At 49.0% G+C, this 17,428-nt stretch overlaps 1 protein-coding gene across 1 annotated transcript in view; it reads left to right on the top strand.

The window, feature by feature from the left end:
- Positions 1-16,681, top strand: part of LOC119445868 (fibroin heavy chain-like) — a 23,866-nt gene extending 7,185 nt beyond the window's left edge. The window contains exons 4-5 of the mRNA XM_049664759.1: positions 15,022-16,120; positions 16,515-16,681. Of these exons, the coding sequence (XP_049520716.1) occupies positions 15,022-16,120; positions 16,515-16,516 (1,101 nt within the window). The 3' untranslated portion in view covers positions 16,517-16,681. The remainder of the gene's footprint in view (positions 1-15,021; positions 16,121-16,514) is intronic.
- The last annotated feature ends 747 nt before the right edge of the window (positions 16,682-17,428 follow it).

The raw sequence follows: 17,428 nt of genomic DNA, 5'->3' as shown, positions 1-17,428 counted from the left end.
GAGAAGAAAAACTTCGAGGTCGCTTAAGCTTCGCCTTTGAGAGTGGAACGTTATAGCATTTAAAGATCCCTGACTGCTTCTCACGCTTCCCAGCAACTGCAACATATGTAATCGTAAGGAAGAGGAAGAAAAACATTTATTAAAAAAAAGTAAATGAACAAGCAGATGTCTTCCTGCTTGTGCTGGGAGGCGCCCTCAGTCCAGGGTTCCTGCTGCTATTGCTGTCTCCAGGGCCTGCCGCACCAGTTGTTGCTGGTCATGAGCGTCCGAGCTAGTCAGCACGCCTTCCACTCGTTGGGTGTGGGGTTTGGTATTTGCAGGGCTACCTGTACGTTGGGTAACGCGCATGTGGTGGGATATTCGGATGAGGAAAGTTTGAAAGTTTGAAAGTTTGAAAGTTTATTTAACATAAGTAAATAACACAATCGTAAAAAAGCGGGTTTCAAGATTTGCGGTAGGTTCGAACAGCTGTTGGCGCATCCTTTTTCTGTTTGTTTCCACATAGGCGTCATTGGCGTGGTGCGGTTCACCGGGTTTTGCGCTAGGACCTAATTTCTACGTCCGCCCGTTACGAAGGGAGGAGCACTATACTATCATCATCATAATCATCATGTTGGCTAGAAATGCTGCGTGCGGTTTTTGCCGACGCCGGCCACCTGCTCGCTCCTAGCCTGATTTAACGAGCGCGCCATGGGGAAGTGGGCGGAATATACAATTTTATTTAACACTTTTACTTGAAAATACAAAAAAAACGATTCCAGTTTGTTTCCAATGCAAATTTTTTGCCGGTTTACGCTAGCCGAAATGATGGCTACATTTTGGCATCAAGGCTACCGATGCCCGACTGCAGGGTTGGCTACTTCGGGGCCGCAATATTCGTCTGTTTTGGCTATATCACCCGGTGCCATCTGGCAAGACTAGGTTCGGTATGATTTTTCTCTAACGACCAATTTCTCTAACGGTGCCGCCGACGCCGGGTAGTCTGCGACGCGCACCCCTTAACGCTATAGCGTTAAAATATGACGCATTAGTGTGCTTCTGTACAATTTCCTGCGGCTCCAATATGCGTAATGAAAACAGTTATCTACTTTAATGTATTGAAAACATAATGAGTGTCAGATTGTCGCACAATGTCTCTCTTTTTTATCTTGATATGCTTCAATTACCCCAATAAAACACAAAAATATGGCTGGGAATGGTGTAGATAGTTTAATTGAATAAAATAAATCAATGACAGAATTTACACCGCTATACGATAGCAATCCTATGGACACTCCAGGCGCATTTATGGCGTGAGCGTCACCGTGAGGTTCCGCGTAAAGTCCACAACCCATCTGCGGCGGTAGCACAGTACTCCCTGCGCTGTGTTTTCGCGGCTTAGTTCTCGTTGATGCCAGCAGCGGGACGAAGGTCAATTCGCTCGTTGATGCCTTCGGGCTTACTCACAACAGCGTTTTGACAGCCCGTTTCCGCGGTCATCAGCTACGTTCATGTTTGCCTGTCTTTTAACGTTGCCGTTTGTGCGAGGTTGGCGAGCCAGCAAAGCCAGCGCAGCAATACGCAATAACGGAACGGTTTTTATAACTGGCGGTTGAGTGTTACCGACAGAATTTATATGAGGAGTGCCTTCGTCATCGGCCAAGTACCTGAATGTACCGGGGGAGTCTGTAATTGTGTCCTGCATTTACCTCAATTTCTCGATTACTAAGGCTCTGTTCGCGATAATATTGACACCTTAGAGATACTCGAACACTAATCCATCAATTTAACTTGACTGAGTATTTGCCTTTTGTGTCGCTTTAAGGGAAGTGAATTTTCTTTTTCTCAAAATGAGCATTTGAATTCTTAGTCGCGAATCTATTGAGAAGTTTGCCTGTTAGCTTGTCTACACGAAGTATCTAACCATGAACTTGGACACCTATGTGAACATCGTTTATTCTGATTTTTGACGCGAAAGCGCCAAAGGGCCCCTTAAGCTCTCGCTTGCGTTCTAATTGCACCTCGGAAAGGCCAAATGAAAACGCGAGAAGCGTCTCAACGCGCTCGCTTGCTTGCGAGCAGTTTATAACTCCAAGGACCACTCAGCGGCATTCTGTTGCACCTTAATGTCTTCGCATTCACGATTCATAAAAAGTGCTTCACTGTCCTCGGATTTTTTCTTGCTGTTATTTTTGTGTGTGATTGTGCAAATTGCGGCAAAAGCTGCCAGCATTTGCTCCGTCGGAGCGCCACTTGTTATATGAGGCATAGCGTCAAGCATACGACAAAACAGCTGGATGATAGAGGATAGAGGACAATTGGTAATATATTGTTACGTAGGAAGACGCAGACGAAAAGCTATATACAAATATATTTACAAAGAAATGCGCCGCACTTGGCCAAGAAGCCACAGCCCGCAGTAGCCTCTAATCTTCGACGTCGTCTTCACACTGCTCACCTCTTCGTCAAGGCAAATACTGTTCCGTAGCACTACCCCCGGCGGCAAAAGCGCCGTCCCGGAGCGATTAAAGGCCGGACTCTGAAGCAGTGTAGTAGGCCTTGAGCCTACTGACGTGCACGACATCACTAGATGCCAGAGTAGACGGCGAGGTCGAACTCACAGGTTCAATTTCATACGTCACAGGCGTCACCTGGCGCAGCACGCGGTAGGGCCCAGTGTATCGCGAAAGGAGCTTCTCTGAAAGCCCGATGTGACGAGAGGGTGACCACAGGAGCACGAGCGCACCAGGCGAAAACTGCACGTCACGGTGGCGGGCGTTGTACTGACGCTGCTGAGTGGTTTGCGAGGCCGTCAGTCGAGCACGGGCAAGCTGGCGTGCATGGTCGGCGAGGGCGATGGCGTCGCGTGCATACTCGCTTGTTGAGATCGCAGCAGGAGGAAGTGCCGTATCAAGGGGCAAGGTCGGTTCGCGACCGTACAGTAAATAAAATTGAGAAATTCCGGCGGTGTCGTGCCGGGAAGAATTGTACGCAAATGTGACGTAAGGAAGGGCAATGTCCCAGTCGCGGTGGTCCTTGGAAACGTACTTGGACAGCATATCGGTAAGGGTACGGTTTAACCGCTCCGTCAGGCCATTCGTTTGAGGATGGTATGAGGTAGTCAGCTTGTGTTGAGTGGAGCAGGAACGCACAATGTCGGCGATAACTTTCGACAGGAAGTTGCGACCACGGTCAGTAAGCAGCTGTCGCGGGGCGCCATGAACCAAGATAATGTCACGCAAGAGAAAGTCCGCGACGTCAGTGGCGCAACTGGTAGGGAGAGCCCGCGTGATAGCGTATCGGGTGGCGTAATCAGTTGCGACGGCTACCCATTTGTTCCCCGAAGATGACGTGGGAAAGGGGCCGAGGACGTCTAATCCAACACGAAAGAACGGTTCCACAGGGACGGTGATCGGCTGGAGATGACCAGCAGGTAGCACCTGAGGTGTTTTCCGACGCTGGCAGGGATCACAGGCAGCAACATAGCGTCGGACGGAGCGAGCGAGACCAGGCCAATAGAAGTGACGCCAGGACGCGGTCGTACGTGCGGGTTACCCCAAGATGGCCTGCAGTGGGTGCGTCATGCATCTCAAAGAGCACAGTCCGTCGTATATGTTTTGGCACGACAAGAAGATCAGATCCATCAGGGACGAAGTTCCTTCGGTACAGAATGCCGCCGTGGAGGACATATCGGCGAACGGAGGCGTCGGTAGGTGTAGAGCGCAGACGCTCGATGAGTGCTCGCAGCGATAGGTCCCGGTACTGCTCATCGGCGATGTTAGCGAAGTCAGACACAGAGAAAATACCGTTGGCGTTACTAGTGTCGGCGTCGTCAGGCTCGTCTACCGGGTAGCGAGACAGGCAGTCAGCATCCTTGTGTAGTCGGCCGGATTTGTAGGTAACAGTATACGAATATTCTTGGAGGCGTAAGGCCCAGCGACCAAGTCTTCCTGTAGGATCTTTCAGTGAGCATAACCAGCAAAGCGCGTGGTGGTCTGTGACAACGGAAAAGGGCCTGCCATATAAGTATGGACGGAACTTCGCAACCGCCCAAACTAGGGCCAGACACTCACGCTCAGTGATGGAATAGTTGCGCTCGGAGGGTGAAAGGAGCCTGCTGGCGTAAGCGATAACACGGTCGCTGCCGCGCTGGCGTTGTGCCAGTACCGCGCCAATTCCGTGGCCACTGGCATCAGTACGGACTTCGGTAGGCGCAGAAGGATCGAAGTGGGCCAGAACGGGAGGCGTTGTGAGGAGGTCGATTAGATGCGAGAACGCAGAGGCCTCGTTATCGCCCCACTGGAAAGGGGTGTCTTTTTTCAAAAGCTCTGTTAGTGGTCGTGCTATTGCCGCGAAATTTTTCACGAAACGGCGGAAGTACGAACACAGGCCGACGAAGCTCCGCACATCTTTGACACACTTCGGAACAGGGAAGTGCGTAACAGCATGGATCTTGCCTGGGTCCGGTTGCACTCCGTGCGCGTCAACGAGATGTCCAAGGACAGTAATCTGGCGACGGCCGAATTGGCACTCCGATGCGTTGAGTTGTAGACCGGCTCGACGAAAAACGTCCAGGACTGCTGAGAGGCGCTCCAAGTGTGTAGCGAACGTTGGGGAGAATACTATAACGTCGTCTAAGTAGCACAGGCACGTGGACCATTTGAAGCCATGAAGAAGGGAGTCCATCATGCGTTCAAAAGTGGCAGGAGCATTACATAGACCGAAAGGCATCACTTTGAATTGATAAAGACCGTCGGGTATTACAAAAGCAGTCTTCTCGCGGTCTAGATCGTCCACGGCAATCTGCCAGTAGCCGGAGCGAAGGTCAATAGAGGAGAAATAGCGAGCACCGTGGAGGCAGTCAAGGGCGTCATCAATCCGAGGTAGGGGATACACGTCCTTTTTGGTAACCCTGTTCAGGTGCCGATAATCCACGCAAAAGCGCCATGAGCCATCCTTCTTTTTTACCAGTACAACAGGTGACGCCCATGGACTACACGACGGTTCAATAATGTTCTTGGCAAGCATTTTACGAACTTCAGCGTGAATAACTTCACGCTCAGCCGGGGACACTCGATACGGGCGGCGATGAATAGGAGGGGCATCGCCGGTATTAATGCGATGTTTAACAGCTGTAGTTTGGGCCAAGGGACGATCGTTAAAGTAAAAAATATCGTGGCAGGATAACAAAACGCGGTAGAGCTCACGAGCGTGCTCGGACGGCATGTCGGGCGCAATCATTTTCTGTAAGTCGGCAATGGCACAAGTTGCCGACTGCGATGGTAGAGGAGGATCGGCTGAATTGTCGTCTACTGCAATAGATGCTACTGAGTGATCCTCGAATGAGCAAAGCTGGGCCAGAGACATCCCGCGTGGCAGCACTTGTGCCGTCAAGCCAAAATTGACCACTGGCAGGCAGACGCAATTCGCCGTAACAGATAAAACTGTATGAGGCACTGTTATCCCGTGTGTAAGCAGGACTTCTTGCATGGGAGCCGCGATGTAGTGACCGTCGGGCACTGGTGGGGATGACACTAAGTCAACGTAGGTCAGTGCCGAAGGTGGCAAGTGAACGAAGTCGACGGAACTGGGGCGACTAGGGTGTGGTTCAGAGGGATCCAGAACAGGCAGGTCAAGGCGGAGAGTACTGGCGGAACAGTCGATGAGAGCAGAATGCGCGGAGAGGAAGTCCAAGCCGAGGATGATGTCGTGGGGACAGTGGGCGATGACTGTGAATAGCACGATAGTGGAGCGATCGGCGAAGGAGACGCGGGCGGCACACATACCAATTACGGGGGCTGTTCCGCCATCGGCGACACGGACAACAGGCGTCATGGGGGGTGTGAGTATCTTCTTCAGCCGGTTACGAAGGTCAGCACTCATTACGGATACATGCGCCCCAGTGTCTATAAGAGCAGATACAGAAACACCGTCGACTTGCACTTCAAGAAGGTTCAGATGACTGGGCAACGTCAGTAGAGGATATGGCGGCGTAGGGAGCAATGCAGCGTCACCTCGAGGCGCTGCATCGTCTAGTTTTCCGGCTGGGAGCGGCGTCCGAAGGGAGTCGGCGAATAGGAGCGACGGGGCTGAGGAGAGCGAGATTGTCGTCGTTGGGGCGAAGGCGAACGAGAATAGGGGCGGTTCGGCGCAGGAGAATCAGTGGCGGCATTATCGGAGCGAGCGGCATAGGGCCGAGAAGGGCCACCTGGGCGAGAGTAGGCAGTATAAGTAGACCGGGTCGGGGAACTCCAACGACTGCGACAGTGGCGAGAAATGTGCCCGATTCTACGGCAGTGAAAACAAATGGGCTTGTCGTCAGCAGTGCGCCATTCAGATGGGTTGCGGAAACGTGGTGGGTAATAAGATGTGGGACGGGACGTAATCGAAGAAGCCGGATGGGTATCAGGGCGATGGGCCGAGCAGACGGTGTGAAGACCCATGTTCGCGAACTCCTGGCGGACAACTGCCTGGATCAGGGAAACCGTGACTGCAACTGCGTTGGAGGAGCTGGAGTCGAAGGCAGCCGGATAGGAGGCCTCAATCTCACGCCGGACGATCCTGGTAACATCACCAGTGTTGTTGGGACGAGGAGCGTCGGCACAGGAAGATGTCGCTGGGGTGTTGGGCAGACGGGCAAACTGCTGGTCGATACGTCGGCTTTTAGCGAGTTCCAGGCGGCGACACTCTTTTATAACTGCATCCACCGTCGCCACGTTGTTGAATACGAGCAAGTTGAAGGCGTCATCGGCAATGCCTTTGAGGATGTGGGAAACCTTGTCTGGCTCAGTCATGTGTGCGTCAACTTTGCGGCACAGAGCCAAGACGTCTTGGATGTATGTGACGTAGGGCCTCTGTGGACGTCTGCACACGGCCGGATAACGCCCTCTGCGCGGCAAGTTGGTGACCGTAGGGGTTGCCGAACAAGTCTCGGAGCTTTTGCTTAAGCGAATCCCAACTGGTGATCTCCTCTTCGTGTGTCCGAAACCAAACTCGAGGTGTGCCACCGAGGTAAAAGAGTGCGTTGGCGAGCATGATAGTAGGGTCCCACCGGTTATTGCGGCTGACGTGTTCGTACAGGCTGATCCAGTCGTCGACGTCTTCCCCATCTTTGGCCGAGAATACGCCAGGATCGCGGGAAGCGGGGAGAGCGATGTAGGTCGTCGAAGTGGCAGCAGGTGTCGGAGCCGGCTGAGTCGAGCTGTCGTCGGCGGGAGCCATGACGGAACACTCGACGTACCGTCCACTGCGAAGCTCCGTGACGAGGTACAGGGAACGTCCACCTCCACCAGATATGTTACGTAGGAAGACGCAGACGAAAAGCTATATACACGTATATTTACAAAGAAATGCGCCGCACTTGGCCAAGAAGCCACAGCCCGCAGTAGCCTCTAATCTTCGTCGTCGTCTTCACACTGCTCGCCTCTTCGTCAAGGCAAATACTGTTCCGTAGCAATATAAACTCACCTTGTAACGCAGGAAATAATTGCAAGGATGGATTTTAGTGGTTTTTGGAGACACTTCGCGCCAGCCACTCCCCGTCACCCGGCTGTCTCACGCACACAGTTTGTTCCTTGACACATTTAGCTGATTATCACGGAGGAAATTGAGGCGCGGACAGAACCCATCTCTCCTAAATTCCACTGTCGTACAAAGTACGAGTTCTAAGCGGACAATGTATTGGAAAGTTTCGGTACTTATGAATATCGCAGTAAATGACACCAGTATAATTCAATTAGGCTTCACCAAACAAACAAATTCTGATTAACAACCTTGTGGACAATTCCGCGGCTGGAAAATTGTAAACATATGGCACCCATACATCGGCACAGCCAGCAAAAGTTCGCACCTCCTTTTCAAAATATAGTAGTTGTCAGTAGGACACTAGAAGCTCAGAAAATACAGAGAGAAACAAAAGAGAGGAAAGGCAGACGCACGCCTTGTTTGCTACCTGCACTGGAGACATCCCAATAAGCTCCCAACATGGTAGGCTCCAGAACGATACCACGAATGATTGTTCAGTCAATTCGACCTAAGGCTTTATAAGTTAATTCTGCCGTAAAACTGTGTTTGCCTTGAATGACAATTATTACACCTGATTAAGTGCGAAAATAGGGGAAATTTAGAACATAACAATAGAACTTTCTATAATCTGGGTGACCGACTCTAATAGTGGAGGAGTGTGTCATGCATTGTGTCGGAGGGCGTGGGCTTTGGATAACACGTTAACTGCTGTCGAAGCGCTTCCGGAGCTGAAATAGAAGTAGCCTTGTTGCTTATTTCTATCTTTTTCCTGTTAGCGGTTATTTCCCGACTGCGTGCTGCGACTACGGTGCACTCTTAGATCCGGTTAGGGATTCCACCAGCCACGCTGAAGGACATCATGGTGCCAGTGGTCGCCGTAAAAATTGGGTTAGAGGAAGTGGTATGTTCGTGGTATGCGAAATACATTTTTATACGGTCGCCATGGAAAACGGGCAGTTCTGAAGCATTTGGCAAATTAGAAGCTTAGGGTTCACCGACTTAGACTTACAGAGAAACTTCTACAGCAATGAGGTTTCGCTATCCGACCTGGCACTTCAGGTACTTACGCCATGACGACTCCCAGCGCGTAAGTAAAAACCTACAGAATAAGACACAATACGAGCGCAATATAGCTAATTTTCGACACAAAAACCAATGAACCTATGCAAATAAACGATCGAGACAGTTCCGCCTCGAGTATTTCCATAAAGAACAGAAGCCACGGGCACCTGTTGCTTTTATTGCCTTTTACCCATAGCAAAGGGCATCTATCCATAACCTGGACGCCTCAATTTGCTTAGAGGCTGCCAAGTGTTAGTGAGGAAATATAAGAATGCTGGCAGGAAAAACTCCTGCTATAATCTAAAACTATTCCTATCTGCTTCTATACCATTCATTCTTGTAGCCGTAAACTATGGGTCGAAAACAATTCGGGCCACCCCACTTCGCCTGTTTTTCACGCGACGTCACCTCGCATCTAATATGACGTGAGCACATTCATCATGCATGATTAGGCTGAACAAACGAAAAATCATTATTTGCGATTCGACGCCTTTTTCACAATCAGCCCTCCGCTATTGGTCAAACTTTTTCGGGCTGCACCCACTGCCCCGGTCTGTCAGGCGACCTCACTGAACCACGGCAACTCACCACGCGAAAGCGACGTGTACGCAATAAAGCTGCCCAATAATATGCAAGACAAAATAAATTCTTTTTTAATAGACGGAGGTCATAGGCTTCTTGGAGCTACCGGGAAGATTGCATTTCTCTGCGTAATATAAAAACTTTTGCATGGCAGTGCAACGTTGTTGAGCCCTTTTAGCGCCTATACGACACCACTGTACCAACTTTTCTTCGCTGAGGGTCCGTTTTAGCAGCATTTTTACTACCATTTTTGACCAGCCGCCAGAAACTAAGCAAGGGGAAGCAGCCTAATTCCACACGCCGACGCCGCCCTCCTCATCCGGTTACCTACTTTCACTGCGCTAGCTCAGACCTATCGAGACCCTCTCCACTTGTGTTTGCTCCTCGATACTTGGCAGCCAATAAGATGCAAGGAACCTGTCAAGGCAGTAAATGGTATTTGCTATCAAAGCGAACAAAATGGACCTTAAACCAATCAGTGAAGCATTTAGTTGGGCTGTTGGAACAACGATGTAGGTCACCGCCGCATGCACGCGTTGGTGGTTACGGAAATTTGACGTCAGGATATAAAAACAAGGATTGGAATAGTTTTACGCTATACGGCCACTGGGAACTCCTAGGCAACGCCGACGCTCAAACGCGGCTTCGCTAGAACGCCGCAGAAACGCTGCTGCTGTGGTCGAGAGCGGCCGCGGCTCAAATAAGAGCAGCAGAAGCCGTTCTCACGTGCATTAGGCAGCGGCTAAGATCGAAATTTCTACTTTTTAGGCGAAACATTCTTTGGCTTATCTTATATCACGAACTTCGCGGTAAATCGGTAGGTTCCTTCCTCGCATTGTTCCTGGCCTCATCAGGATTCATATTTACGATGACAAAATTGAACGTCAGTCTGTAAAGGGCTGCAGCCTGACCCTTTAAGTATTAGGCAATATGCACGCACACGTTTCCGGTTTTCCCACGCCAACACCAATTGACTTACCGAGATGATCGATTCTTCCTTCCCGCTGATCTAACACTGTTTTATGTGTGCGTAGCGTAACATAGCAAAAAAAAAATCATGAGCCATTCCACTCTGTGAAGGTGTACGACCAGCGAAGCTGTTTAGCACATGACGCAGAGCACACGACTTGCGTTGTCTTGCATAGCAAGCCGCTTGCGACTGGCCTCTCGGGAATGATCTTCATTGGTGTTTGTCGCCCGCCGCCGCCGATTGCATTCTCGCATCTGTTGCCGCCGTCGCGCTTCGTAGGCGCACTGCTCCTCGGCAATGCGCACTATACGCGGCCTCCCCATTACGGACGAGAGAAGGGAAATTCAAAATGGAGAACGGCCGCTTGTCTTGCCGACCACGCACGACGGTGCCGCTGCCCCGGGGAGCCGAAGGAAACTAGTCATGCAAGAGCTTGGAACGACGACAAAGAGACGGCGCTGTGCACTTAGACATGGCGGACGCGGCCGCACAGTGGTAAATCTTTGAGAAACCTTTATTATCTACCAGAGAGTCTACTGCTCTTGAAAATGGTGCCTATTGATAACTAATTTACTCAAGATGCATATCCAAGTGATGAGTCGTATAAGATTTTTGCTTACAAACACGAACATACACGAACCATGTCATCATGAACCATATATACCCCGAATTATATACAACCAATCTATGCCAGTATTGTAACACCAGAGCCACACTAGATCACATCTTAAGGGCATGTCCAGCATTAATCAGCAATACTGGGGTCGCGGCCTCCAATGAGGGCCATCGGGCGCGTTGGGGGACTGCGCTGATCAGTTCAGGCCTGGACCAGCAACTGTGGGCTATCCAGCAGGCCGAGGAAGCTGCCGGGAGACACGGTCTCTCCGCTGGCTCCTAGGTGGGAACCCAGCCCAGCAATCTGCCGGAAATAAATAAAGTTCTTCTCTCTCTCTCTAGAATGAATCGATCTTACATCATATTCGGGACAGGAGTTTTTGCTTACGCAATTGAAAAATGCATTAAAGCCTAGCTATATACAGCTTCGCTGTAATTGTTTCTGATCATAACGAGAGCATTCCAGTTTCTTCCATTTCCCCTCCCTGGCCGCTAGTGCTTTGAAATGGCCCACGCTTCCCTAATGAAATGTAGAGTAAAACGAAAAAGCTTGCTTAGCACGAGCCACAAGTCTCAGGTATACCTGCCTAAGTACGCTTCGTTCTATGAGACATCAGACGCGTCATGTAAGTAGTTGCATCTACTTGTAAGCGGGAGACACAAGCCATGCTAGTTTACCAAGCCCTCGGAGAGATGGAGCGAATACATTTTCCGGGAACTTCAAATTTTGCGACACAGTACAGTGTAGATTGTGGATGCTTGTCGATGTGCAACGACGATATACCACTCTGCATTATCTGTTTTCTTGCGCAAAGTATGCCAATTGAGTGAGTAATAATGGCTATTTATGCAACAGCGGCTTTGCAAAACTCTGCATTATGGGCTAGTGATGGGAGTAAACATCAGCCATTGCGCAAAGCTAAGCCTTATGTCTAGCACCAGCTTTTAATTTTTGATGATGCTGAGGCACGCAATGCGTTATCAGAGTCGTGTCCTACGTATTACGCGGGTTTTGCTGTACTAGCTGCTACATCCAGAGCTTCAATACTATAATTATTAAGCTATGAGGCGATAATACTTTTCAAGTTGATAGTTAGGCTATGCTACAATTCATGCGGTTCTATACTCAGCTAATACTTTATTGTTGCTGCTTTTATGACGAGAGCAGTCATTCTATATCTACGACAGTCCTCGCTGGTCATCCTGCTACATATTTTACCAGCTGAGTGATATCACACAATTGTTTTTGTCAGACCCTGTTTTTGAGTCTATTATTCGGGCCTATGACTATCACTTGATTCTTCATATTTTTAATAGTCAGTTCTTCAAGCGTGTACTTACCATGTGTCTCCGGCCTCGACAAAGGGTACATACGAGTTTGCATAATATGGTGCTTTATCCTTCTACGAAAACGTTCTTCTTCAATTACATGCTGACAAAATTTGAATGAATATTTTCCTACGTACATGGGGGGATTTTTGTCCTCTTTTGCAGTTAGTGCGTGTGCACCCTGAAATCAACAAACCTTAATTTATTGGTTTAAGAAATGTCACTTAATATTTGTATGGGCTTTAACAAATTATGCATCGGGACTGTGCTCTAAATGTTCAAACCAGAGCGTATATCCTCCATATTTGATTCAAATTCAATATGTTGACGTATTCGTTCGTAGAAAGAGAGATATAAGGAAACCATTTAGTTAATTTTCACGAACGAATTTTTCCAAATTGTGGATAACACGTCTGTCGGAATAAAACGCCGAACTTTGTGAACGATACATTGTAGTCAAATAATTTCCCAGATAAGGGACGTACATCATTAAAGCGAACACGAGGCATTTATAATTCTTGGAAGTATCATTTGAACATTGCTGTAAATATCACGAAACTAATCAAAAGGGCGGCAACGAGGTAGTTAGAGCGCAAGGCTGCAGCCCTGTGACTGTTTGTTCAAGTGCAGGTATGTCTGCTCCAATATATTTTCTTTTTCCGTTACATTGTGCTAGAACGAAAACCTAATGCACATTCGAACAAACAAGCATGAGCGGCCTATTTCTTTGCTTACAAGTGAAGTTTACCAAAAGATCTGCTTTCTCCTCCTTAGCTGTACAATAAACAGGCAACCTTGCTTGATGCCATAAAGCTGTGTTGCTTTATGATAACAACAAGCAAGCATGATCGGCCAATTTCTCTCCTCACAACTTTGTTCACAAAAATATTGCTTCGTCCTCTTTAGCTGTATCATAGACAGGCAGCACTCCTTGATGCCTTAAAGAAACGCAGGTTGTGAATGAAAAGAACACTCTTTATTATAGCTCTGTTTGATTTAGAACAGCAATGATTTCACATTGCAAAAGTAAAATGCAGGGGACAGCTTAGCCCTAATGTTAACGACGTTCCCTGCGAAGAAAAGAAAAACGTTTAACGAGCAATAACATGGCAGTTTAGGCAATCGTGCGTCTCCCAATTGACAACATTTGTACGTTAACTACCAGTAGTCGGCGCACGTAATTACCGCGCCACAAACTGGCGATGCACTCGCTCGGGATCTTTCTCTTCGTGCAGGCAAGGACATTCGGCGACCTTTTCGGAGACGTCTCTACCAGCCCAGAGATTTGAATCGACAGGGTGATAGCGTTACGGCTCTCACTTGAAAAGTAGCCGTTCAAATTTGAATGTCGCGTTCAGGGATCCCTTACGCGAATGGTGATGAATATTAGAAAGCTTTGCCACTCAGCAAGAGCCGGCGAAGGAGTGAAGAAAAAACAAAAAGAAAATAATCAAAGTGATACGAGTCCTATACGCCAGCATTAACAGGCGTGCATCCCAATAAGAAACCAGCTGATAACACGTGCCTCCCCAACACTTCTTAGGCCGAGGACGCTCTCGATTGAGCTTGCGACGAGGCTTCGGGCAACTGTGCCATACGTGACAGTTTTCTCTCATCGATTTCCTCTCAACGCGATACTTCACCGCGGGCATCTTGCCACAGAAATTCGTAATGAACAGGAAAGGACTGAAAACTTGAAGGTTAGGTAACAAACCTGGTAGCGCTTGTGCTACCTCACCTGACATCAGTGTGAGCTAACTGAAACCAGTTTGCTACGCCTCTTAGGCAAAATGTAACCCTCGCCGTCACGCATATTTCCTTCTTTTTTTTTCTTTTTGAAAAATCGTTTTAGTTATTCTATAAACAGTGTTGATGGCGTAAGGAGGGTGAAGATAAACGCCATGGATAAGGTGCACGTGTCAAGGTCAGGGTGTCGCTTCGATCCTGTGTAGCAAACCGTAAGCTACAATTCCGATCCTCTCCCTCTTCTAGGGGCAACAGAGGCACGGTGTATTACAAGGAACGACTGGCGCATGTTAGAGAGTTTCGTATAATATGCGGAAAAGACACTTACATCGAATTATTTATCTTCTGTTTTTTACTTCGCAGGATTATTTATCTTCTTTTTTTACTTCACAGGCAAATAGCAGAACGCCGCCATCGAGACTGGTATAAAACGGGGCTGCAGAGGCAGAGATGGCAGTAGTTGGACCGTCAGCCACTGAAAGGAACCATGGTGAGAACTTTTCTCCAGTATCTCAAGGGGGCTTAAGAATATGAGGGTTTACCACGCAGTTTTTTTTTTTCGCCTGCTCCATTTCCACGGCAACATTAAAATCAACTGGGGAGGCGTTCATAAAACAGATAACTACGAGCTTATTTTGTGCACAAGAATGCAAATACATGCTTTTTTCATTAGACAAGGCTGCTATGCTTGCAGAGATAGCAGAGAGCCTCTATGAAACCTTCTTTACTGGTGAGATGATAAAGCTTTAAAAATAATAAAAACAGAGAGAGTCGTTATTATACTACGGAAGGAAATAGAACAAGCAGTCAGAAGCATGTTACTGCGAACAAGGAGTCAGTGCAGGTTCTACCAATTTTATAACGCATATAAAATTGATGTTAATTGCTCATAACTACAGGAACTTCGTGCTTATCTAGTTCAAGTAACTATGTGATAGATAAAACTGGACGACTACAAGTTGCCAAAATTAAATTCAATGACTCATTCAGTGTTCTAAACTAAAAGCTACATCTTCATTATAAGAAAAACATTATTCCTTGCTTCCGGAATACTTTTCATCCCCTCGGGATCCGTAGTATGCATGCCCCAAAATCTTATCACACAGCTCTTTTGATACCCCGCTTCACGATATGTTCACAAGGGAATGGTGAACGAGAAAGTTCTCCGCGTTCCCATCAATTCACTTCAAGGTGGCCTTCCATCTTAATTCTAGATCCGTGCCTGCATTGTCCTGGCTCTCGCCACCAGCGCCATCGCTGGCCACGTCGGTGGCTACGGCCTCGGCTACGGCCTCGGCTATGGCCTCGGCTCCGGCTATGGCCTCGGCTCCGGCTATGGCCTCGGCTCCGGCTATGGCCTTGGCTATGGCCTGAGCTCCTACGGTCTTTCCCACGGCGTTGGCTACTCCGGTCTCGGTCTCGGCTACACCTACGCCCCATCTGCCAGCTACGCCGTCGCTGCTCCAGCTGTTTCCCGTACTGTCTCCACCTACCACGCTGCCCCAGCTGTGACTACCGTCGCTCACGCTGCCCCAGTCGCCACTGTTGCCCACGCCGCTCCAGTTGCCACCTATGCCGCTGCTCCAGCTGTCGCCACCTACGCCGCTGCTCCAGCCGTGACCCGCGTCGCCACTGTTGCCCATGCTGCTCCAGTTGCTACCTACGCCGCTGCTCCAGCTGTCGCCACTTACGCCGCTGCTCCAGCCGTGACCCGCGTCGCCACTGTTACCCACGCTGCTCCAGTTGCCACCTACGCCGCTGCTCCAGCTGTCGCCACTTACGCCGCTGCTCCAGCCGTGACCCGCGTTGCCACCTACCAGGCTGCTCCAGTTGCCACCTACCACGCTGCCCCAGTCGCTACCTACGCTGCTGCTCCAGCCGTGACCCGCGTCGCCACTGTTGCCCACGCCGCTCCAGTTGCCACCTACGCCGCTGCTCCAGCCGTCACCACTGTTGCCCACGCCGCTCCAGTCGCCACTTACGCTGCTGCTCCAGCTGTCACCACTGTGGCTCACGCCCCAGTTGCCACCTATGCTGCTGCTCCAGCTGTCGCCACTGTGGCTCACGCCCCAGTTGCCACCTACGCCACTGCCGTCCATGCTGCCCCAGCTGTCGCCACCACCACTGTCGCCCACGCTGCCCCAGTCGTCGGTGCCTACCACGCCGCCCCAGCCTACGGCTATGGTGTTGGCAGCCTCGGCTACGGTGTTGGAAGCTACGGTTATGGCCACGGTCTCCTCGGCTACGGTCTGAACTACGGCTACGGTCTTGGCTCTCCCTTCGACTACACCACCCTCCTCCGCAAGAAGAAGTGTGAGTACATGATATCAATATAATAGTCTTTGATCATGAAACGAAATAGACAAATGTTGCCAAATATTGGAAAAGCTTTACTTAGCCTAATGGGTGTGGAGATGTGTTACGAACTTGTCGGCTACCTCCCTTAAGAATTGAAGCTAGGAATGGGGAAATAGGAGGCGATCTCACAATTTCAGGACTTTATAATAATTCTTTCTGCAACTCCCAATGAAGTAAACGATACATCAATAATCGCATTCGCGTCTGCATGAATGGCTGAATGAAACGACGCGACTACTGAATGTTTCGTTCTATTGTTCATAACAGTTTAGAGATGGAGTGTGATGTGTGTCAAGACTAGAGGAAAACAACCAATAAATTGTTTTTGTATGTTTTCTCTTTCTTTCAGAAATTGCTGCCCTAGGAACTACTGCATTCGTCAAATAAAGGATGTAAATTCAACAAATTTAGGCCATTTCTCATCATGTGGGTCGTTACCACAGGACGAAAGATGGGTTTTAATAAAATTTAGTATTTTCAATTTTATTATTTCAAGTTTTTGTATTTATTCGTTGCCATATAGTGTGCGTTACACTGTCCTCTGTTCCTTACTCTTGTGGACAAATGAAAGTGAATTAGGGCCACCAAAGCATTCACTCATATAAAGATTGCTTCCTTTGCCAGGAGTATAGTGCCTTGCATCGTGAAATTTTATTTACCTAAGGAGACGTGCTCCTTCAAGTACCCCTTGTGCACAAAAGAAAATATTTCATCAGTCCCTGGTATCGTCTGGAAAAGACTTTTGCGGCAGTGTCACCATATTCCTGAAAATCTTTCCGGTGCGTAACAAAAGCACCAGTGTGAAAAGCAACATTGCAAGGCGCTTAAGCCAGGGTCGAGAATTCGCAGCGCAGTGCTCCTGCGGACGCTACTTGTACACCCAACTCAATAAAAGCATAATTTCCCATAAACAAAACAAGAATGCCGTGTGTGGGCACCCGCTATGCCAAGTGAGAACATTGATTCGCACAGAGACAGGAGAAGTGCCTTAAATTAGGCCAGAAATCCATAGTGACTCTCAAGAGGCATGCCGCTTATTTATGAAAGGCCGTTTACCGTCAACTGCCCTTAGATCGCTAGGTCCTAACTTGCAACATTGCCACACTATAATATGGTGCCCAGGACACTCGGGCCTCGGAGGCAACGAATAGGCTGATGCCCTAGCTCGTGATCTTTGCAACCGAGCGGAACAGCCCTGCTCACACTCCTTGCCTATACCACAACACCCACGCGAAATGATGTAACACCAGCGTTTGACACGAT

Source organism: Dermacentor silvarum, chromosome 3, assembly GCF_013339745.2.
Source record: "Dermacentor silvarum isolate Dsil-2018 chromosome 3, BIME_Dsil_1.4, whole genome shotgun sequence".
Lineage (NCBI taxonomy): Eukaryota > Metazoa > Arthropoda > Arachnida > Ixodida > Ixodidae > Dermacentor > Dermacentor silvarum.
The sequence above is the reverse complement of the archived record's forward strand: the minus strand, read 5'-3'. Positions and strand labels throughout refer to the sequence as shown.